Here is a 24,822-nt window from a genome sequence, read left to right on the forward strand (position 1 = left end):
CACCCCACCTCGATTTCCCATCCATAAACAACTTCCTGTTAACAGTTTTTTTTCACTAATACTTACTTGTATTATTGGTTCAAGTTTATGTTTATGTTTATTTAGGATCCCCATTAGCTTTTGCACTTGACAAAAGCTATTCTTCCTGGGGTCCTGCACACACAACGATACAACAATATTCAATACATTACATCATTATCAACATCAACATCAATTACATCATCAATTACATCATTATCAAGTCAAGACGACTAGAGACACAAATAAAGATGATCTCGGCAAGTATTAGATTAGATTAGATTCAAATGTATTGTCATTATACAGCACAAGTACAGTGCAACGAAAAATAAGTTTGGCATCCAACCAGAGTGCAAATGTGCAAAACTGCAAATGTATTGAGTCTTATATGGGTTATAGGTGTGTTAAGACATGTCCAGACCCACACTTTGAAAAAACAACTGCTCTAGTTTATATTGGATTTTGTTCTCTAACTAAAGGATAATATGTGAGGGAAATGTTTCCTTAAGTTTACTTGATGGATTGTCTGTTTGCCGTACCTGTGACACGTTACATTAGTACATGGAGGGGAAATTAGGTAAATTACTCGGAAAAGAATAATGACTGTAATTAAGTCCTATATCTGTCTGCAAGGATGAGTCTTTCAGTGTTTCTCTTTTGGAGCAAGAAAACTAACCTTGTCTGTCTTAAGACAATCAGGTCTCGGCTTGAGGTCAGATTCCTGCAAGACCAATAATGGTTCAACTCTCATCACTGAACATTACAGAAGTCCTTCCTTATGTATCGACCTGCTCATCTTGCACAGCAATAACACACGAGACAAGACCTTGTAAGCACAAATATCTTGGCCTATAGGGCAATGGTTCTAAACCTCTTTGATTTCTGGCTCCTATAAATCAAATAAGATCAAATGTATTTGTAAATCCCGATATCCCACGGTAATGTCCCCATGGGCTGGACAAGTCTTCTTTAAAGTCAAGAAGAAACATCACAATAAATCAAGAGCAAATATCCACCATAAAATCCAAATATGCAACACTCCCAGACATTCCCCAGCGAAGGTAAGGAAAAACTCACTAAAAACCTAGCAATAGGAAAAAGCACCACATGCGATGTGGAGGAGAGAAACCTTAGAAGGGCCGTTCAAAGGGGGATCCCCCAACTTGGATGTCGGTGATAATATAGTGTTGCTATGGATGATTGATGAGTGGAGAATAAAACAGGCGAATAGTTGGTATGTATGTACATACGTGTAATAAAACACATATAGGTATGTACATGCAATAGCAACTGGGGTACATAAGAAAAATGTTGAAAGATTTCAATAGAATAGAGCTAAGAACAACAACAACAACAACAACAACAACAACAACAACAAAAGAAAAAGCATATAGGGAAACGAGCGCTAGTATGAAAATAGGATAAAGGCTAAATGTCAAGGCTCGGAGCTCAAAATATCAGAGTCATATTTCATTTGGATGAATGTATGCGTGTATGTATATTCCGCTCGGATCCATTTGAAGTATGGGAATGACGTAGAGAAGATCGCACCACCTTGGCCATCACCACGAGACGAGACATCCACCACCTTGGCCATCACCATGAGACATCCACTCACAGGGAGACAGGTAGGGGACAGGGGTTAGAGAGTTCCCGTGTTTGTAGTGGGCGGACATAGGAGCAATAGATAAGATAAGATAAAATAAGATATTCCTTTATTGATCCCCTTGGGGAAATTCGGTATCATAGCAGCTGGGGGAGGGGGAGGGGGGAGGGGAGGTACAGGTAGTAGAAGACATACAGGTACAGGTCACAGAATTATAGTACACTGGAGAAGTAAAAATTATGACGTAGTACCAGCTGGGGAGAGGCGGAGAAGACAGCCCAAAGCCGTGCTGGATGGAGAAGAGCCGTCGATGGCTTATGCTCCGCTTGGAGTTAAGGGGCCAAGGAGAAGATGCGCATTATGGGCAACAAGGTGCGAGATGAGGGTATGTATGACCTCTCAGTTATTTTGCCCTACAATAAATATAGTTACAATATATAATCTAATAATCTAAATCTAATCTAATAAAATAAAATAAAACGAAATGCTAGAATGCTAAATATTATGCAATATATAATAAAAAAAAATGCTAAATGCTAAAATGCTAAATGCTAAATATATGCTCTGATGAAGTACAGTATTCACATAAGGTAAGTATAGCGAGTTCCTGTGTTTGCAGTGGGCAGACATAGGGGCAATAGATACATGTAGTAAGCAATAGAAGTACTTAGCCCAGCAATGAAGTAGAACGGGCATGGTTTTTAGACGTTGTAGGTCGGACAGAAGACGGTATGAAGCTGATCCATGACCTCAGTGGTGCTCATAACCAATATGGGGTAGAACAGTCACTGCAACCTTGGCCATCACCACAAGACAACTCATTTGGAGGAGGGATTTAGACATCATATACTCATTATCTTACAAGAAAAACATATATACCAAAGATTATAAACATGATCATGTATTTGTATGTCTTATTGCAACCCCCAAAATCCTCTCCCAACCCCCAGGTTGAGAACCAATGGCCTAGGGAGACCCAACCCAATATGGCCAACAATAGCCATTGAGGTGGTTTCAGGAAAATGCAAACATTTCTAGGGAAATATGCAGTTTGTAATTAACTACCTAAATGACTTGAGCCAAAGTGGTTACCTACTGGGGAAAAAAACCTACTGAGGTTTGATTGTAGTTAAACTACCACCTGTAAACTTTGTAAAGTGTCATTAAACTAGAAACGGATGTAGTTAACTAGTCCCCAACACCACAGATAAGAGGGAGGTGGGTGTAGATAGACTTGTACAAGGGGTCTCTCCATTTTGTGAGGGGGACCAGGGATCATACCACGACCCAGCAGGCTACATTCACACTGCACGCCTTAGAGTTCAATTACATTTTTAGTTTGACTGGTCACATTATTTAAAAAATGTGGCCAATATCAGATTCCATTCCAGTGTGAAATGGTCACGCTCCTGAACTGACCTGCATGCGCAAATGAACAATGACAAAGATGGACATAAACATGGAGGACACAGTTTATGGTTTAATTTATAAGTTGATGTGCAGTGGAGCCATTTCTCCTTTCAATATCTTTCAACCGACCGGTTATGATACATCCCCTCAAGTTTTGCTTGTACAGAAGTATCATCTCCATCACAACTGTCCATGTTTGTATTGACAGAGAGAGACTCCCGTCAGTGCAGAATTGTGATGAATGTCAATCTAGATTCTAGAGTGATGCAAAAGTGACATGAATTCTGATATGACTGAGGTCGCATTGCAAAAGATCAGACCTGTATCTGATTTAGGACCACATATGAAAATAGCCCAAATCAGAATAGAAAAGATCAGATTCAGTGTGATTTGTGCTGTTCACACTATCATAAAAATCCCATATGAGCAATCCGATTTGGGCCACTTTTGCCTGTTCAGAACAGTAGTCTGAACAGCTCTACTGGCTTGCCAAAGATTATCGTTCAGTTTTTTATCCTTCCATTGGCTTATGATAGGACAAAGAAGATCATAGCATTAAGAGGATGTGAAGCTGGAACTTCCCAGCAGGATCGTAGAAATGATCATAACAGCCTGGAAAATGGGTACAAATCCTCTCTGCTGGACCCACAAGAAAATGAGGTCCAGTTCAACTACAATACTGTTGTTGGCTTTGATTTATTCTCCACACACACCAGTTACTTTAGGAATACTATAGTGATTACCATACACCACCATACATTTCTAATAATAATAATAATAATAATAATAATATATTAATAATAATAATAATAATAATAATAATAATAATAATAATAATAATAATAATAATAATAATATTCCACTACATACTATGGTGAACCACTACAATATTTTCAGTGTTGGGAAAGCTACTTTGAATATATAGTTTGCAAGCTACTAACTGGAAGAAGTTGAACTACAGCAAAGCTACCCCATCAATACAATATTATTACACAATATAATACAAACGGACATCACATGACTGCATAATATACCACTCAATTTTATTTATTGCAAAGGTTGTAGTGCACACTTAGTAGCTTTTAGTAGCTGCCTGCCAGTCGGACTTAAACCAACACTAAATAACCTGGTATGGAAACCTTGGGGCCAAGAATAAGAACAAATTGTCAAGGATTGTTAACATGGCCAGTAAAGTTATAGGGAAACCACAAAGACAATTGTCTGAGTTGTATGTATTTTGGAATAGGGACATGCATGGCTCAGTGAATATTGTAGGATCCTTTGCATCCCCTTCATGGTGAGTTTGACATGCTTCCATCTGGAAGGCGTTATAGAGTTCCTCTAGCCCCAAAACACATTTAAGAAGTCCTTCATCTCACATGCCATTGCTCTGATGAATTCTTAGATTTAAATTTTAGGTACCTGAAGCTCTGTCCCTGTTTTTGTTGTTGTTGTTTCTCCTTTTGTCTATGTATTGGGCTGTTTTGGGTCAATGTTGTTTGTGCCTGCTGTGATTGTGTTGTCTTGTTGATTGCAACCAGACAAATAAATGAATGGGCCTGGCAACTTCACTGTAAAATCTCTTATTTATATGACACATGTGCAATCTCTCAAAATTATTGTTCCTTTATTTGATAGACAAAGACATAGTTTGTAAAAGTAATTAACAACGTAGCAAATTTGAAATGAGTTGAACTACTAGCAAGCTTCTGTTTAATTACATGTAGTGAAGCTACTCCCCAACACTGAGTGTTTCTGGTTATAGGCCTATATTATGTATGAAAATAACACATGAATATTATAAATCACTACAATGTGTAAATCTCTATGTTGTGCAAGAAACTAAAAACAGGAATACAAATAGGTTTTACCATAGTTAATTTTCGGGTGAGACCATTTAAAATCTGCTTGACACTCAGGATTATGGTTGGACAAAGGTTTTAGTTTCTACAAACGTTAACACATAGACCTGGGGAGGAGGTATTTCAGGTAGTTGCTTGTAATCCTGAAAAGGAACTACTATGTTTTGAACATTTATTCCAATTGAATCCGGATATATTGGTTTTTATGGATGTCTACCAACGACCAGTGATTTATTATTATTAATATTATTATTATTATTATTATTATTATTATTATTATTATTATTATTATTATTATTATTATTATTATTATTATTATTATTATTATTATTATTATTATTAATATTAGCAACACCTTGAGGGATTATATGAAATAGCTTTCAATATAGTTATCTGGTTAAATTAGTAATCTTGTTAACAAATAAACGTATAATATATCGGAATGTCAAATGCATGGCGTAAGAAACATATTCAGTAATGATTCCATCGCACAGGAGGGAGCCCAACCACTTAGCCCAACCACTTGACGGAGCCTGTCGGTTTGAACCATGTTTTTTCTTTCTGGTTCCTTGAGCACTTCAGCACACAATGATACACTGCTATCGGAGGAACCACAATGTAGCTGGGTTTGAACTTGCAGCCTTTTAGATGATGAATGCGTTGTATCTAACCCAGTCAGTGAGCCACCTTTCCGACTAGTTTAACAGGTGTCGATTTGTTGCTGGGATTACCTTTATCCGGTTCATGATCGGTAACCTAAAATGTTAAATGTATGATGTACCTGGGTTGTCTAATCTATTCAATTCAATGTAATCAATGTGTTCAAACCGATCAGTAATGGTAATCCGTAATGGTCGCATGCCTAACTATAGCATGGCAGTACTATCAATTACCAGTAGAGGTAGTGCTTCTCCAGGCATAGCCATGCTGTCCGGAAAACGAATGTAAATATTTCGTGACGTACCATCCCAGATCTCCGTTACTCCGGGAGCAACACTTGGCAGCAGGGTTCGTTCCGGTTTAGCGATTTTCCCTTCAAATTAAAAGCGCGAGAAAAATGTTGGGTTTAATACTTATTTGACTTTGTAGTACCCAGATAATGCATAATAATCTGAAAAAATACTTTTTTGTATTTTATTTTTTTATAATTTTTTAAACAAACACATAAACAAACATGACAACACAAGATAAGATATACAAGCATTAATTAACAGTGCACATCCAATGAAGTCACCATTTAGTTAAATGTCTTATACAGGATATACCCCTAATACCTGCTATCTAATACCCTACACATATATGCTCTAGCTCGTACCCCCCCCCTCCCGGACCCCCCATTGGATAATCCATCCATTATCACTCGCTCCTAACCAGACACTACCATTATATGCTAGCTTTTATTCTCTCCACCACTTCTAACCACATTGTCATTTTGGATTCATTGAGACCCAAAATTCTTGCTGTAGATATTTCTTGATAAATCACATCGAGATATGTAATAATCCAGACCTTCCGGCACATTTTTTCCGGTTGAAACGGTGATGCTATCATCTTTTTAGCCACTGTGATACCAGATAAAACCAATCTCTTTAGCTGAAAAAATACTTGAATGGAAAGAGACCAATATAGCAAATGCTAAACAGAGAAAACAAGAGAGGAACCACAACCCCTCCCTGATGGTCATGGTTCAACTTCAAGTGGAAGGAGGAACAGCTTCAGGTCCTACCTCTAGCAAACATCAGCTTGTGTGAAAAACGCACAACATTGCCTTTGCATTCGTTTGCACAACCATTCCTCTGCACAACAACTCGTTTGCACAAACACTCATTTGCATAAATTATCTACTACTTTACTGTTGGTTTTTTTGCTCAAAAGCTGTTTTGATTGACGCTATAGCAAGTTTTTTTTAATTGAGTTCTATAACTTTTATTGAGTCTATTGAGTTATTTATTGCTATTGAAGCTTTTTGAAAAAAAATTATTGAAGAGTTTAATTTATTATTGAATCATTTATCCCATTATCTTATTATATTATGGTACATCTTTTATTTATTTTGTTAAACATCTGTGAGTGACATACTGGCATTAAGTCAAGGGTTCAACAGAGATAATCTATTCTGAAACATCAGTGGGAAGATGTAAATGTTGTGTTGGTGTCGTCCAGTTAACAGCTAGCTAACAAGCATTCAACTTGGCCATTTTCAAAGCTCTGTAAATTCACTCTTATTCCACACAACACGAACAACAAGAACCTTCATCTTCCATAATGTCAGACAATCTACTTCCAGTCAACATCTACATTATCATTATTTTAAAAAAACATCTTAGGACCTTAATTAGTAAATATTTGCAACACTTGTGAATGAATTGTGATGTCATAATTATTATTATTATTTGTTCTGTATGAATATTGATATTAAGGGACGGTATTGTTGTGGCTTGGTTGTCGTTGACACAGCAGGAGACGCTGTTTCCAATTTTAACAAGTAGGTAATTTATTTAAGAAAAGAAGTTTTAACAGAAGAGGCTATGGATCAGTAGACGGTCACCACAGTTGAAGAAAAACACTCTAACCTCTCAATCCCTCTGCTTGTCCCCTAAATCCCCTCTCAGTCCTGCCCCCACATGACAGATATGATGACGTGTCATATCATATCAGATATGACATGACGTACATTAAGATGACACGTATATTTAACATCGAAGAGAGATAAAAACATTAAGAACATCGAAGAGAGATAAAGACATTAAGAAGAACATAGATTTAGATAAAAACATTAAGAACATCGAAGAGAGATAAAAACATTAAGAACATCGAAGAGAGATAAAGACATTAAGAAGAACATAGATTTAACATCGAAGAGAGATGCAAGATTAGTGAGATGTGTGTGTGTATATGTGTATGTATGAAAGAGAGAAAAGATTAAAGAGAGAAAAGATTAAATGTGTGTGTGTATATGTATGTGTGTAAAAGAGAGAAAAGATTAAAGAGAGAAAAGACCAAGATATGATGTACACAAGATTAGAGCACACGATATGATGTACTGAAATGTCCATCTGCCTATCTCCAAGTTGTTTTAAGAACATCAGCCAGACCGTCTTTCAGTACTGTTTAGTTGACCCATATTAAACTAGTTCACCTCATATCCACATTTTCCCCAACAGTATATTCATAATCATTGTTCTTATTTATCCTGTATGACTATTGATATTAAGGGGAGGTACCTTCATAATCATTGTTCTTATTTATCCTGTATGACTATTGATATTAAGGCGAGGTAGAGTTAAATTAACTCTAAATAGAGTAAAAACGTAACACTCGCTAAGCTAACTAATTGTAGTTGGGAACAAATACACTCGGGAATAGTGTTAATTTGACACTGCAAGATTTACTGTGTATCTTCATATCTTCATAATCATTGTTCTTATTTATCCTGTATGAATATTGATGTATTCTTCATGGATATGCATTCAAACGTTATTTTCCTTGACAATTTAAGTCACGTGCAATAGCATGGTCTCAGTTTGTATGGCTGAAAATATATATTTTTATAAATAAAATAACTACTAATCTTTCTACTATATTTTACTATTGTGCACTCTGCTACTAAGGAAATACCTTGGCTATATTATTACCTACTATGCTAATTATGCACTAAACACTCAAGTTCGACACTGTTTGACGAACAATATTAGCTGCCAGAGTTGTACCCTTGCTGCTGACTTGTTGTACATAACTTGTAAGTCGCTTTGGATAAAAGCGTCAGCTAAATTTGTAGATGTAAATGCAAATGTATGGCATTACTCCAATTGTTTTTTATTTTGTACAGAGCTTTGACTCTGACAGAATTGTAGTGCTAAGTTTGTAGGGGCCAACTGTCTGGCTATGATTAAATAATGTAGACAGTGCCAATAGGTTTATCATTTTAAAATACAGTCTATACTTCACTGCAATACATCTGTGTACATTTAATTTGAAAAATTCTTACCGGAAGTATAAACGATTCTGCTGCTTGCTTGACGCTGGTCCATCCATCCCATCATCGTTCACTTCACATCCACCCATTAAGAAGAATATTGTGCTTTCTGTTACAAATTACAAGATTGATCGTGTCTTATGTTACGTTTGAATAGGCTGGCTTGTCTGCTATCAAGCCTCTGCGTGGGTCCTTTCTAGATTGTTCGCTGTCTTTGCGTTTACACCACATTATTACTTGTGTTCAACATGCAAAAGAGAAGGAAGCCTGAGCCGATCCAACTGAACCCGATTCCTGATGGAAACACTATAAACGGTACCGGTGCGACAGAGTGAGTACTGTAGGATTCGGAATAATATGAATCTGTGCTTTACAGACCGTCAGTCATATGAATACCATTCTGACTTGTAATTTAGGGCAGGGTAACATTAACATACTGTATGCTATGGCTTAATAAGGATACTTGCATTATTGAATAATATAATTTTGTATGTAAACGCGAAATGCTTCCCTATGTGTGTGTGTGTGTGTGTGTGTGTGTGTGTGTGTGTGTGTGTGTGTGAGTGTGTGTGTGTGTGTGTGTGTGTGTGTGTGTGTGCATGTGTGCGAGTGCGTGTGTGAGTGTGAGAGAGAGGGGGGAGTGTGTGGGCAGCTGAGCTCTGACACCTAGGATGGGGGCTTCTGACCTGGTCCCAAGAAAAGCAAAGCAAGTCGTTTTCAATAGAAAATCAATGGAAGGGCTCTTCCAACCTCAACAAGTCCATCATTAGCCACAGTTGTCTGTTGACCACCAAGTCATGTTTTCCCAAATTACGTTTGTACGAGTGCCAGAGCTGTCCCGAGTCCCGACTCCCAACTACACAGTAATGGCTCCTGTGGTTTGGCTTCATCAGTGCATAGTGGAAATCAGAGGGGGGATTGATTGATTGATTGATTGATTGATTGATTGATTGATTGATTGATTGATTGATTGATTGATTGATTGATTGAAAATTTTATTAACAGATTGCAGAATGGGTACAGTACAGTACAGCTCAATACATACAATTGTTAAGGGGATGCATCCTCTGGTCTGCATCCTCTTAACAATTGTATGTATTGAGCTGTACTGTACTGTACCCATTCTGCAATCTGTTAATAAACTTTCAATCAATCAATGCAGACCAGAGAAAGGCTTTCGTCTTGTTTACATCAGGGTCCCCCATTTTCAATTCATCATAACATATATGACATACAGATAGACAGTACTGCTACATCTATACATTTATGACATATCAGATTTGCAAATACAGTACTGTTTGTGATACAAAAGTGTCCAGAAAAAGAGTGTATATACATTTGACGTAGAAACTGTACATTGGAGGAGGTTGGGTGGGTGGAGTGGGCTTGGGTGGGTGGGTGGGGGGCTGGGGGCTGTACATTGGAGGGGGGGGGGGGGTTGGGTAGGGGGACACTGTACACTGTACATTGGAATACTGACAAAGCCATACTTGGTCATTTACTGTGCAACTGGGTTAGGACATTTGTAGGGGCCAGTTTCGAATTGCAGTCTCCCGTAGGTGTTTTTTGAGAGTGTTTTTGAAAGTGGGTAGTGATTCACATTCCTTTACAGCTTTGGGTAGGGCGTTCCACATTGATGTGGCATAATTGCGAAACGTGTTTAGTCCCTTGTTTGAGCCGAATCTGGGTTTAACATGATTTGCGGAGCTCCCTCTGGTGTTGTGATCGTGGTATTCACTGACCTTTGGGAAGTATTTTGACCTGTACATGGGTACCTTGATTGCGTAGTGTATCTTGTAGACCAGGCCCATTGCAAGTTGCTGTACTCTGTCGTCTACTCTAAGCCATCCTAGGTTGTCAAAGTGGGCAGGGGTGAGGTGGGTCTAGGAGTCAGGTCAAGCAGTAGTCTGACTAGCTTGTTTTGAGATGTTTGTAATTTGTTTTTTAGTGCCTTTGAGGTGCTTTCGTACCATGAGGTGCAAGCATAGTCGTAGTACCCTTGAATGAGTGCTCCTGCTAGAGTCTTCAGGGTATTCTTGTTTACCAGAGAGGAGATCCGGTACAAGAATCGAGTTCGTTGGTTGACTTTTTTTATTACATTGGATGCCATTTTGTCACAGAAAGATTAGCCTCTAGGATGGAACCCAGGTAGGTAATTTCATCTTTCCTTTGTGACAATATTGTCACCCACTGTAACCGAGAAGCCGTCGGTCTTGCTGAGTTTGGGGCTAGGGGGGTCTTAGCCCCCTGAATGACTCTTGAGCCCCCCCACCACCAACACGGTCACCACACACTCCTATGAAACACGGTAATGGAGAAGAAGAAGAAGGCCATGTAGGCCGAAACATGTCGGATTTTTTAAAAAGATTTTTCTAAATAATGTAAGCCACTAAATAAAGGCTTTTTAAAATTGTAGAGCTGCCTTGGATCTCAACCTTTCTTTTATACGGTAATGGAGATGTTGAATTGTTACGACACCACGCTCTACTTCTCAGATCCGTGACATTTCATTGGTTTCCTGGTGTGTTCATCTTGTCATAACCAGGGGCGTAACTATGGGGGGGACACATGGGACATGTCCCCGGCATGGTTTCAGAATGCAGTTATTGTCCCCCCCACGTTTTTACCGTCCAAAACAATGTTCCACCGACACGCGAAAGATGAGTAGCCAGATGGGGGTCGCATTCTTGGCCTGCACGGGCCAAGTACCCACTCGTTACTCGTCTTTGCATAATAATAGCTCGGTCGTCAGCCGAGGTGTGTGTGTTCAAATACGTCATCACATACACGGTATATAACAGACAAGACAGTGGACACACACCACATTCTCTCTCTCTCTCTCTCTCCTCTCTCTCTCTCTCTCTCTCTCTCTCTCTCTCTCTCTCTCTCTCTCTCTCTCTCTCTCTCTCTCTCTCTCTCTCTCTCTCTCTCTCCTCTCTCTCTCTCTCTCTCTCTCTCTCTCTCTCTCTCTCTCCTCTCTCTCTCTCTCCTCTCTCTCTCTCTCTCACACACACACACACACATAACACTTTACAGCCTGTGCTTGGGCGCACAGGGTATGATCTAATTCCTGTTTAACTTTAAATATCCCGTTTTAAAAGAGCAAATACTAGGTTTTCCCGGGATAAAGGTGAACCAAGTGCAGCCTAAATAATTCACCACCCAAATAACCATTGCCCCTCCGCCTCCCAGCCCGCAGGCGTCTTGATTCCAGAACATTCGCATAGTAGCAAAGACGCGCAGAAAGGATCTCCTCGGAATCTTTCCATTTATTGATCGCCCAGAATAAACGTACCAGGATCCAACTGCAGCACAACACTCCCTCACAAGATCTGGTGAAGCACCATATAATAAATGTTCTTTCACCTTAAACCTTTCAAATTTGTTTATTATTTGTCACAACAAAACTTACAAAGAACTTTATGATGAAATGCTTGTTTCTGTATGCCTAGTGTGTATGAGAACTAGGGGTGGGACGATACATCGATCCAGATCGATATATCGGTCTATTATCAATTATCAAATAGGATCGATGCAACGTAAAAAGATCGATTCATATTGCGATACTCTTATTTTGAAAATCCCCTGGTGAGCAATGCATATCCGCCCGGCCGCAACAACAACAATATCTCCGTGTGTGTAGACGTTAGACAGCATTGCTTCAGAGTCCGCCTATTTTGCGACCCGAAATAAGTGCCTGTAGTTTTTTTACCCACAACGGGTCAAATGCATCTAACATGCTTTGCATCCTCAAGTTCAAGTTCAAGTTCAAGTTCTTTAATAGTTGTCATACAGAAGTACAGAATACTTTCATACAAAATGCTTCTTACTGTTACGCTCCAGAGACTGTGCTAGACAAGATAGTATCAAATAACATAATAACATAATATAGCATGAATTTAGAAGAAGAATGAGGTCACAGTTGTTCGGTATAGACATATGTACAATGTTCTGAGTTACCATATAATATACAATACACAATACTATGCAGTGTACTAATGTACAGTACTATCTAGTGCAAAGCAGAAATGGGATGAGGTACAATTTTAGGTACAATTTACAGTAAGGTGTACGAGTTGTAGTGCAATCCTTCATCCATAAATATAAAGTGTGGGGAGTGGGTGCTACAGTGTGTTTGTTTAAAGTGGGTGTGTGCTATAAAGTGTGTGTAGTGGGTGCTACAGTGTGTTTGTTTAAAGTGAGTGTGTGCGTGTGGATGTGTGTGCTATGTGTGTTTGGTGGTTGTTGTTGTGTAGTGTTCATTCATTGTTCGTTTAGCAGCCTGATGGCCTGGGGATAGAAGCTACTTCTGAGTCTTTCTGTGCTCGCCTTGAGACTCCTGTGTCGCTTGCCTGACGGCAGCAGTTCAAAGAGGCAGTTGTTCGGGTGGCTCGAGTCCTTAATAATTCTCTTAGCCTTCCCCTTGCAACGCTTGTTGTAAATGTTCTGGAGAGTGGGGAGCCCCCCTCCAATTGTGCGTTCGGCTGAACGTGTCACTCTTTGTAGTCTGCTTTGGTCTTTTGCAGTGCTATTCCCAAACCAGGAGGTGATGTTGCCGGTCAAGATGCTCTCTATTGTACATGAGTAGAAGTTCTTAAGGATCTTCTGGCTGACTTGGAACTTCCTTAGGCGCCTGAGGAAGTAGAGGCGTTGTCGTGCCTTCTTCACCACACTGTTAATGTGTATGGTCCATTTCAAGTCCTCGGATATGTGGGCTCCTCGCCATTCCTTTATGCCCACGTCGCGTTAAATACCGAAATTAACGTTGCGTTAGCGTAAGCTAACTAAGCTAAGCTGATCAGAGCCATATAAAGAGAACAGCAGAGGTCCACTAGGGACTGGGAAGGAGGGGTTATTTTTTAATCTAGCCGCATTTTTCTGAGACGCTCTCTGATTGGCCGACGCCTGTTTCTACACTGGTTAAGCTTAGGCACTCTTTCGAAGTTGGTTAAGGTTAGAGTTTGTCTTAGAGCGTGACGGCAAGTTCTTTCGACGGTTAAGCTTAGGCACTCTTTCGACGCGATTGGGCAAACATGTCAGTGGCCAATCAGAGAGCGTCAGTCAGTGGCCAATCAGAGAGCGTCTCCGAAAAATGCGGCTAGGTTTAAAAATAACGCGGGAAGGAGGGGGGTTACTGCATTCTCGAGATAGCCCCACTACCAGGATCTGGCCGGTACTGCACCTTTGGACTCCCAATATGCCTTTTCCAGCCAAAATAAAGCTCTGACAGTGAAGAGGATATTAATATCGAGAGAAAAAAAGAAAAACGAACCAAAAACAGTGAACAGGAGATCTATTTGTATTAAAAACAATAGATTGTTTTTCATTTAAATGTCTGGAAGAGCTCAAAAATAAAAATGACAAATGATATTTCCATTGCCTTTTTTAATTTAAATGTTACTGATTGTGTTAAATGGGCATATAATATCGTCTCATATCGATCGCAGGCACCTGAATTGAATCGTATCATATCGTATCGTGGCAGACTTTGTGATATCGGAAAATATCGTATCGTTGTCCAAAGAATCTATATCGTATCGTATCGTGATGAAACTGGTGATTCCCACCCTTGAGAACAGTGGTCGTTTACATGGAGAAATGGCCACCGCCTGGGAAAATGCGGTATTGCACACCTGTTATTATAAAAAAAATCGAGCCCCCCCCCCCCCCCATCCTGCGACGTCACGGACCACGCCCCCAAATCTGTCCCCCGCACCACTATCAACAGAGTTACGCTACTGGTATGGTATGGTATTTATTTTAGACAACAAAACATATACAGATCATTACATCACATATTTGCTTTTGTCAAGGAGAGGAACGAAAAGCCAAAGACTTATTTCCATCGTTGTCCTTGGAAGTCAAGGATGCTTTAAGAAACAAACACATACAACTCATTACAGAAAATCATTCACAATTATTACATTTGCAAAGCAATAATGGCACAACCCTTAATTAATAGCAACATGTACATTTGTTGAAACAAGTTACTCTAGCCTTGAGTCTGTGAGTCTCTGAAGCACCCTGAGGGGAGGGGGTTGGTGGGGTGGGAGGGAGGACGGAAAGAGATTCCGGTTTTGACTGATTACATAACAGAATGTTTTGTCCCCCTTCGCTTGTCCATCACCTGCTCATCCAAGGGCAAGGCACCACAACAGCTACTTGTACCGAAGCCTTACTTGTAGTGACTATTTTACAAACAAATTAACTGAATGCTTGAAGCCTGAATTAAATAAACCCATTAGGAGTGGGAACATTAAAGGACTGTTGTGATGCCATCGTCCCGACAGAGCGCTGTTGACGGGGAGCTCTGATGTTATTAGCATTAGCTGAACAGCTAACCGAAAGCTAGCGTTAACTAACATTAAAGTTTTAGCTTTAACGTTACCTTGGCTAAAGTTGGGGCTATTCATAATCCAGCAATAATGGCTGCAGACCTGCAAGCAAAGTACAGCAAGTTGGCACAGGAGTATTCCACGGTAAATCACTTTTTCACCAGTAACGTCACATTCTTTCCATCTACCGGTAGCTCATGCTAGCTAACCTAGCTCACGTTAACGTTGTCACTGATCAACCTCTCGCACACAATTAATGACATAATGCAGACAGCCATATCGGTGACAATGTTTAGCTTTTAGTGCCAAATGATAAGAGTCTGAGGCAGAGTCTCAAAAGAGAATGTTGAATATTTATTGTGCAAAAATCACAACAGAGCCTCTGCTACTCCAGTAGCTAACCTAAACAGAGCCTTCTGGATAGGAGGAAGTGCGCAACAATGTATAATGTCCGTGTGGAACCAATGTGCCAACAACCTTTCCGTGGGTGAACTCATTGAGATAGTTTTCAATTACTGATACTAATACTAATCTATACAATCACCTGTTGTTGAATAAATACCATTACTTTATAGTTATTACTAAAAAACAGTATATATAAAACAGTAGCTGTATATAAAAAAAAAAAAAAAATTGAATTTATATAATTCTTTTTATATATTTTTTAATGTATGCACTGGTATCGGATCAGTATCGGTATCGGCCGATACCCAAAGCTTAGGTATCGGAATCGGATCAGGAAGGAAAAAATGGTATCGGAACATCTCTAATATTGTGCAAGTCTTTCTGGTTAGCTAGTCTTAGCAATGTGTAGAATTTATGAAGCTTAGCTAACGATTAGCTTCCAATATTGTACCCTTCCTGCTGAATTATTGTACAGAACTTGCTTTGGATAAAAGTGCCATTACTAAATATAAAATGTAAATGTAAAGGATTCATAATTTTTATCTTAGAAGATAGAATCTCCGGCGGCTGGGTGGCGCAGCGGAGATTGCGCTCGTCACCAATGCGAGAGACTCCGGTCTCGAATCCGGGTGTCGGCATTGCCTCCGGCTTGGTCCAGCCGTCATACTAACTCGTTTGGCTGAGTTAGCGGGAGGGAAGTCGATGGGGTGGTAATCTGGCGTTGTGGACAGCAACTCCTACAGGTCAGGTCAGGGCGCCTGCACAGCAAAAGACAGGAAGTGGTGAAGGCAGTGTGACCTCCCACGCGTTACACTTCACCAATGAGAGTCCACACTGTCAGGTGAAAAGAGAGCCGCTGGCTGTCTCCGCAAATGTGTCGGAGGAAGCATGTGGTAGACCTCAGGGCTCCCTTGACCGACCAGTAGGGGGCACATGCGCACAACGACCAGGTAGGGGAGGGGGGAATTGGCATAACTACTAAATTGGGATGGGAGGAAAAAGCACAGAAAATCAGGTGAAAAAATAAAAAAATTAAAAAAATTTAAATAAAGATAGAATCTCCAATGTCCCCCACCCCTAAAATCTGTACACGGTGTAGGCCTACCTGTCAAACTCTTGAACTTCATTGTCAAATTCAAAATCAGGCCCCCATTACATCCCACACTCGTGCATTTTTGTAGGAAGGCCAGCGTGAGGTTTGGTCTGAATGTTGGATATGTGTGTTTGGTCCCAGCTTTCACCCTATAGAAGGTCTGTCCTGTACGGCATAATAATGCATTCCTGTAGAACTACAGGGCAGGCTGTGGCGGGCAGAGCTGCAGAATGTTTGAGTGAAACACAGACCAGGAAACTCTGATTCAGGGCTTTGGAAGTCACTGGCACAGAGAGGGCTTTCTGGAATCCCTCTTCCCGACATGAGCACAAACTGGAAGTCACAACTGGTTGTGTGTGTGTGTGTGTGTGTGTGTGTGTGTGTGTGTGTGTGTGTGTGTGTGTGTGTGTGTGTGTGTGTGTGTGTGTGTGTGTGTGTGTGTGTGTGTGTGTGTGTGTGTGAGTGTGAGTGTGAGAGTGAGAGTGAGAGTGAATTGGGGGGTGGGGTTACTCTAATTCCTCTCTCCGGCTCAGTAATACTGTTATCCTGTGGTGTGGCAGCCAGCCGGTCAGAGTCAGGCTGACACATTGCTGACAGCATAGCCGTGGACTTAACCGCTAGTTAGACCTTGTTTCCATAAAAAGACACTTATACACGGGTGCATGTTTCCATTTTGGTGACAGTGTCCGAGGCTCTGAGACTCATTGGGCTTCATTCATGAAGCGTTATAAGAACAGATTTCGGTGTTAACTAGCATTTCCTCTTATTTTGTTCTTACCTGGGATTCAGCAATGTTTTCTTATTGTTGCTTTTCTCTCAGGCAAGACCAAATTCTAAGAGTGGTCGAGAGCACTCTTACCCAGATAAGAAACTCTTACCCAGATGAGAAACATTAAAAAAAGCCTACCATTCCTAATAATAAAAATACATCAGATTTATATAGCGCTATTATTATTTTCAATAATAATAATAATAATTATTATTATTATAACTTATTGCGTGCGTTCTTCTTCTGAAATGGATTATATATTGCTGTTAGATGCTGGCTGCCCAGGCCGTACGCATAGAACGCATATTTACAACATCTCCTCTTCCTCTCCTCTCTTCTCTGCTCGTACAAGTTCTGAGCGCATTCAGGGTTTTAGCCATAGGGACCTTTCAGAGAGAGATGACAGGTGTATATGTATAGGCGAAAGACTAGGGGGTCGCACTGACCAAAGCTTAGCTGCAAATAGGACTAGTAACCTGGTTAGCTCCACGCGTCGCCACGCTGTTTCCAGCCCTCGAAGCAGACGCCGCCGCCAGACGTCACGGGGCTCAACTCGCCTGCAGCCTTCACCTGTCTAACACCAGCCCAGCCAGCTCTCCTGTGTATCACGCAGGGCCGTTTGACGGCCAACCCACGCCACGAACGTTCGTTGTGGGGACGGAACGACACTCGGTTGGCATACCCACGGCAGGTACATTTAGCGCTCCAAGCGCCCTGGAATATTATCGGCGAACCTTTCCGTTTTCGGGAGGATGCTCGCTAAGAGTGAAGATAACAGGGTGCTTTGAACTTCCACGTGCACTAGAGACCAAGGGGCGCCCCAATCTTAATTATTTTGTTTATGCCGGCTTGATCAGGTATTTTGTTTCAGTGTGGGCCCACGCTAGTGTATTTGTTGTGTTGTGTTATTGTGTGGTGCATATGGCACAATTGTAAAAATAAGTTGTTTCCCATTGTGTGGCTCCCGGAGCGTCCTGCTAACCTCCTAGTTATTTGTACATGAAAAGCGTATTAACCCTTACAGGGACTTGTTCATGCAAATACCCAATTAACAGTAAAAGGAGAGGCGTATAAATGGGACCACTGTGTGTGTGTGAATTACTGTGCATTATTGTTTAAACCTTTTCTTCCCATTAATGTGCATTATCGTTTAACCCCTTCTTCCCTACGGTATATGTGCAATTGGGCAGGTGCTATGTACAGGTCTTCCCCAGTCAACAAGGAAAGGTACTGCTTTGGGGAGAAATTATATTATCTACCATCACTGCCACCGGGTGTGAGAGGGTGTGGGACGTATTAAGGGTAGTGTGGGTGTTTGAGGAAATACTACGGTCGCCCTGGAGGGCAAGAAGGACCAGCGTAGAACCCCTAGGTTAGTAAACCCTAGGCCCCATCTGCCCCTCTGCTAAATCCCAATTCTAATACTCTTACACTACAGTCGGGGCTCAGCCGGACCCAGATCTGCTGTGCTCCCACTACCTGATGACAGTTCATATCCACTCTCATAAAGTAGGGATAATCCACCATTCTACATTTAGCCTTAACTGGCGTGGTTTATTTCATATACATTTTCCACCACGAGACCTGCTCTCCGTGAGAGCTAGAGAGAGAGACAGTAAGAGATAGAAGGCGAGGGAACATTCCCTTATATGTGATACCTGACGTCAGCTACAATAGCTGCGTCTACTTACGCCTATAGCGCCCTCTTGTGGAACAGTTAAAGTGCAGTTACATACAATCATATTAACACTTACACTTACAAATACGTTAGTTTACCAATAGGTTAAAGTGTTATTAGATAGTTCTTTTCGTTTTCGTTTTACCATTGTTTTGGTTGCGAAAGCCGACCATTTTGAAAAAATTGAATGTCGGGAATTGTAGTTATTTTGCTGACATTTTGAAGAGGACACCGAGAGCTTTCGATGAGCGTTGGAATTTTTCCGAACGACACTTCCAAAAGGCCTCTATGGGGTTTCAAGCAAATTACTTCTGTATGAATCTTTTTAATATCTCTTATTACTCGGGATAATAAACCACAAAACCTAATGTTATTGGCATATATGGGAGCGCAGTTAGTTTGTCTCCCCTATTTATTAGAGGTTAACTTGTCTGACCACTAAGTGTGTCTGACTCTTACCACCAAACCTGCACGGACTACAACACATGACGTATATCATGCCAGTTAGGGTACCATGTCTATACTGCACCTGTGTATAATGTTTACTTTACTCATAGTACATATTCAGATTCAAATTCTTTATTGCCCATATTTATTGTAATGTATATATAACTGATAGGACATAAAGACCCTCACCTCAACCTTCGATTAGCCTACACTGTTTACTTTATCATATTCTTATATTCAGAGTTAATTATATTGTTTACACTATTTCTTTTTTTTCCTCATCTTCTTTTATATTCAGATCTAATTGTATTGCCTATAATTTCCCCAAGGGGATCAATAAAGGTATATCTTATCTTATCTTATCTGAACAATGTGGTGGATGACAGTATTATAACTGTAGTCAATATCATCAGCATTGGGACTGGTGAGTCATCTCTTTGAGGCTCTTATTAGCCATAGCTCTCTATACGGACGGACGGACGGACGGACGGACGGAAAGACAGACAGACAGACAGACAGACAGACAGACAGACAGACAGACAGACAGACAGACAGACAGACAGACAGACAGACAGACAGACAGACAGACAGACAGACAGACAGACAGACAGACAGACAGACAGACAGACAGACAGACAGACAGACAGACAGACAGACAGACAGACAGACAGACAGACAGACAGACAGACAGACAGACAGACAGACACCCACCCACCCACCCACCCTGGGGAGCAGCGGATAAATCACATGAATGATTAATCGCTACAGCAACCACAGCCTCTGCAGCCATTGGTTCTGTCTGTTACTGCATCTTATATTACCACAAAGGAATGTGCTCTTGTTTGTCATACTGATATATGGCATTTCAGTGATGTCTGTTGTTATTTGACTTGTCACGCTATGGTGAAAGACGTTCGAGTAGTTGGGGAACTGTGAAATGAATACTTTTGATCAGGGATGTCCGATATTATCGGCCTACCGATATTGGCATTCAAATGTGATATCGGAAATTATCGGTATCGGTTTTCAATTTTATTTTTTACTTTTATTTTTACATTATTATTATTTTTTATAATTTTTTATTTTTACATTTATTTAACCTTTATTTACCCAGGCAAGCAAGTAAGAACACATTCTGATTTTATTTATTGTCAAAAGTATGCATAATGTTGTGTTAATTCCATGACAAGAGATATGTAAGGGATAAATACGAGGTCATTGTCGCAAAATAATTGACGACACAGAGTTTAGAATACCGAGGCGCCTCGCCGAGGTGTTCTAAACGTAGTGAAGGTCAATTATTTTGCGACAATGACCGAGTATAGGCTATAGTACATTATCCCGCTTATTACATGGCTAACTTACTAACAATATACCTAATTCATTTTACACCATCGACAAGACGAGATCAAATGCAGACGCAGTTCTGTTCTGTCGCTCTGCGCTGTCATCGCCGGCAGCTTCGCCGGCAGCCGGCAGCTTCGCCGGCAGCCGGCAGGTGTGTCTGATTGCACTGATGCAGTGTGTGTCAGTGAGCTTGATTGCTTCAGCTGCGAACAGCGGTCATTATTGCTCGGCAGAGGTCCGTTATCGAGTAATAACGGACCTCTGCCGAGTGCTATTGACCAATCACAATCAAGCATTTCGGCGAATGTTAAAACGCCATGTAATAAGTAATGTTAATTACCTGAAATTATTCCGTTTTTTGGGGGGGGAAACCCTGCATATATCGGTTGATATCGGTATCGGAAATTAAGAGTTGGACAATATCGGTATAGGTAAAAAAGCCAATATCGAACATCCCTACTTTTGATGATGGCGGCAGGACAGAAGGTCGGCGTCGGTAATGATGTTGATGCCTATGCTTTACAGTTATTCACCAGATTTGCGCTTGTAGGCACGTCTAGCCATGTGGCACTTTTTCATAGTGTATATATCTACAGTATTTATCCATTGCTGGATTGGAGCACTGGACCTTATCATACTCGCTCTGGTGATTGGCTTATATACACTTAAGGTTCCCCAAGTTTGCACTGAATTAGGAAAATCTGCTTTTAGCTTCTGTGCCCCAGAAACATGGAATGTTTTGCAATGCACTTTAAAACTCAATTCATTAGTATCTATTGGCCAGTTTAATCTTTAATAGCAAACCACTTCACTACAGTCTGCAGTCGTTTTTAATTCGTTTAAATGTTTTATTGATTGACTTTCTGTTTCTATATATATATTTTTTTTTGTATTTACGATGTGTTGTATTTCTCAACGTCATTGTAAATGAGAGCTTGTTCTCAATGATCCTTGAACTGAGATTAAATAAAGATTTAATTCAATTGAATACAAACACACATGTGCACGTGCACACACACACAAACACTATACTATTTCACAACCCCAATGGTTCTTTTAAATCAGCAACGCAGCTCGTGCACAGCCACAGTCTCATCCTATGCCATCCCCAGGAGTTTGCAAAGCAAGGAGAGAGACGGTCTCTTGTTGTAAGGCCTACTGGATGTCCTTGGGCATTATGTGGATGGAACCAGAAAGGGCCAGAGTCGTGCTCACTTGGAAGGGGGCTGTGGAGCGCGGCTATTGTAGTCCCGCCCACGCGGCATGTGAAGTGTGCGCCAGGCAGCTTCCCTCCTCTTCCCTTTTTCACCTCCAGCTTTTCTGCAGACAGAACACCCACACGCCACCCACACCCCCCAACACACACACACACACACACACACACACACCCACACACACACACACACACGCACACTCACTATCCCGTCGCCATGGATATGCAGGCCTACTTTCAGAAATAACAACACTTATCCCTCTCCTCGCTGCGTGTGGATGAGCTGTGGAGAGAGCGGCACCCAGTCCTCCACAAAAGCACCAATGAGTCATGATGAGCTTGAGATTGAAAGACAGAGAGATGCATAATTACCACAGGGTTTGAACAAAGCAATAGTCTAATGACCAAATTAGCGTGTTATGATAAGAATGTATGCGCGACAGCAGCACTCAACGCTGATGGGAAAACAGGTTGCATGTAGTCTCATTTACTGGAGCTCTTTTAGACTTACATACACATACATACTGTACACATACGCATACACATACTATACACATACAGTACACATAAATCATACATAATATATCATATATCATACATTTCCAGGCATATGAAAATCCCCACACAAAGTAGCATCTCATGCATGCTTTTGTTTGGTCATTTGCAGTAGCAAGAGCTTTGGGGCTTTACGTCAACTAACAGCTCCTCACAAAAGTTCTGTCCCATTTTGGCTTCATATAAGCTCCACGAATCAGTGTTTTCCCCCTTGTTCTCAAACGACAGACATCTAAGATCTGTGAGATGTTTACAACATGAGATTGATACACCGATTAATGAACTGTTTGACCATGTAATCATTAGCTTGTGAAATGGCCTGGGGACACACTCATCTTCACGCCCAACAGCTCCTGTTAGAAGCCGGGACCGGTATTGGTGTTTTGACACGTTGGTATTGGTTTGCTGTGCGGGAGAACAGTGGGAGTAGAAGGACAAACAGAGGAGCAAGCAGGTCAGATGAGGTCATTCCGCAAATTACTTCTAAAGGAAATGCATCGCCATGACAACAGTGCCAGGGGAGAGGCATCGGTGCTCAGAGAACACACACACACACACACACACACACACACACACACACACACACACACACACACACACACACACACACACACACACACACACACACACACACACACACACACACACACACACACACACACACACACACACACACACACACACACACACACACACACACACACACACACACACACACACACACACACACACACACACACACACACACACACACACACACACACACACACACACACACACACACACACACACACACCCTGGCTGTCTCTGTATGGCTGCCAGCTAGGGCTGTCCATGACTTAAAAACACTCCACTTGGTTGACTAAGACCAAACCAACCAATTAATTGACTAATCGATGAAGAGGAGGCAGCCGTACCACCAGCCCTTAGGCCAATGTTTCTTAGGGAAACCATTCAATATTGATATTTGTTGACAGAGTCACCTGTGGAGTGACAATAACTTGGCCATGACGACAAGGTTCCTCTCTTTAGCCTTTGGCGTGGTTTATTATTCACACATCATTATGCACATGAGACCTTCTCTCGTGAGAGGCGACGGAGGAAGAGACAGAGGGGGAGGGAACAATCTTATATACCCTCTCACCTGACGTCAGCTCCAATAGCTACGTCTCCTTGCGCCTATAGTGCCCTCTTGTGGAAACAGTTAAGCAGTTACATGCAATCATATATAACACATAACCTCAACACTCCCACTTATGGCTGTCGTGTATACTGTACAACTTTTCCAAAAACATCTTTCAAAGAAAAGAATACAGTTCAGAACATCAAAAATAATATGGCAGTCAATATTACATAACAGGCAATATTTTACACACCAAACATGACCTCTGCAAATCTTCTCAATTTCAGTTTGGAGACAGGCTTTGTCATAGCATCTGCAACCATGTCGTCTGTAGGACAATAAACAAGTGTCATCCTTTCTTCCCTGATGACAGATCTGATGAAGTGATATTTTATATCCACATGTTTACACCTCTGTCGGCACACAGGGTTTCTAGCGATTGCAATGGTTCCCTGGTTGTCTTCATAAACAACAGTTTTCTTATATACATAGGTATCCATTCCTTCGAGCAGTTGTTCTAGATAAATACATTCCTGTATTGTCATAGCTAGAGCCATGTATTCGGCTTCACAAGTTGATAGTGCTACTGTGGGCTGTTTCTTTGTTTTCCATGAAACCAGTGAGCTGTCTTTTCCCAAACTCATACAATACCCTGTGGTACTTCTGTCTGTGGTGTCTGCCGCCCAATCTGCATCACTGTAGGCTTTAAGCCCTAAGCCCTCGCTGCTCTTTCTGAAACAAATCTGTTTATCTGCTGTGCCTTTGAGATAGCAAAAAACATGTTTTGCTGTAATCCAGTGCTCCTCTGTGGGATCAGCAAAATGCTGTGACAATTTACTCACTACAAAACATAGGTCAGGGCGAGTACATGTTGTCAAATAAATGAGGCTACCTACAGCTTCTCTGTACATTTTTACATCTGTCAATTTCTGAGCATCCTCTTGGTAGTCTAGTTTTTGATCACATGGTGTTTCCCTTGTTCTAC

General features: G+C 41.0%; 1 protein-coding gene across 1 annotated transcript in view; it reads left to right on the plus strand.

Moving 5' to 3' along the window:
- Positions 1-9,101: 9,101 nt before the first annotated feature.
- Positions 9,102-24,822, plus strand: part of map2k1 (mitogen-activated protein kinase kinase 1) — a gene marked incomplete at its 3' end in the record, with an annotated part of 42,667 nt that continues 26,946 nt past the window's right edge. Inside the window, exon 1 of the mRNA XM_084334537.1 lies at positions 9,102-9,203. Coding sequence (XP_084190663.1) covers positions 9,121-9,203 — 83 coding nt within the window. The 5' untranslated portion in view covers positions 9,102-9,120. The remainder of the gene's footprint in view (positions 9,204-24,822) is intronic.

This window comes from Notolepis coatsorum, assembly GCF_963971535.1.
Source record: "Notolepis coatsorum genome assembly, chromosome: 18".
In the NCBI taxonomy this organism is placed as follows: Eukaryota; Metazoa; Chordata; class Actinopteri; order Aulopiformes; family Paralepididae; genus Notolepis; species Notolepis coatsorum.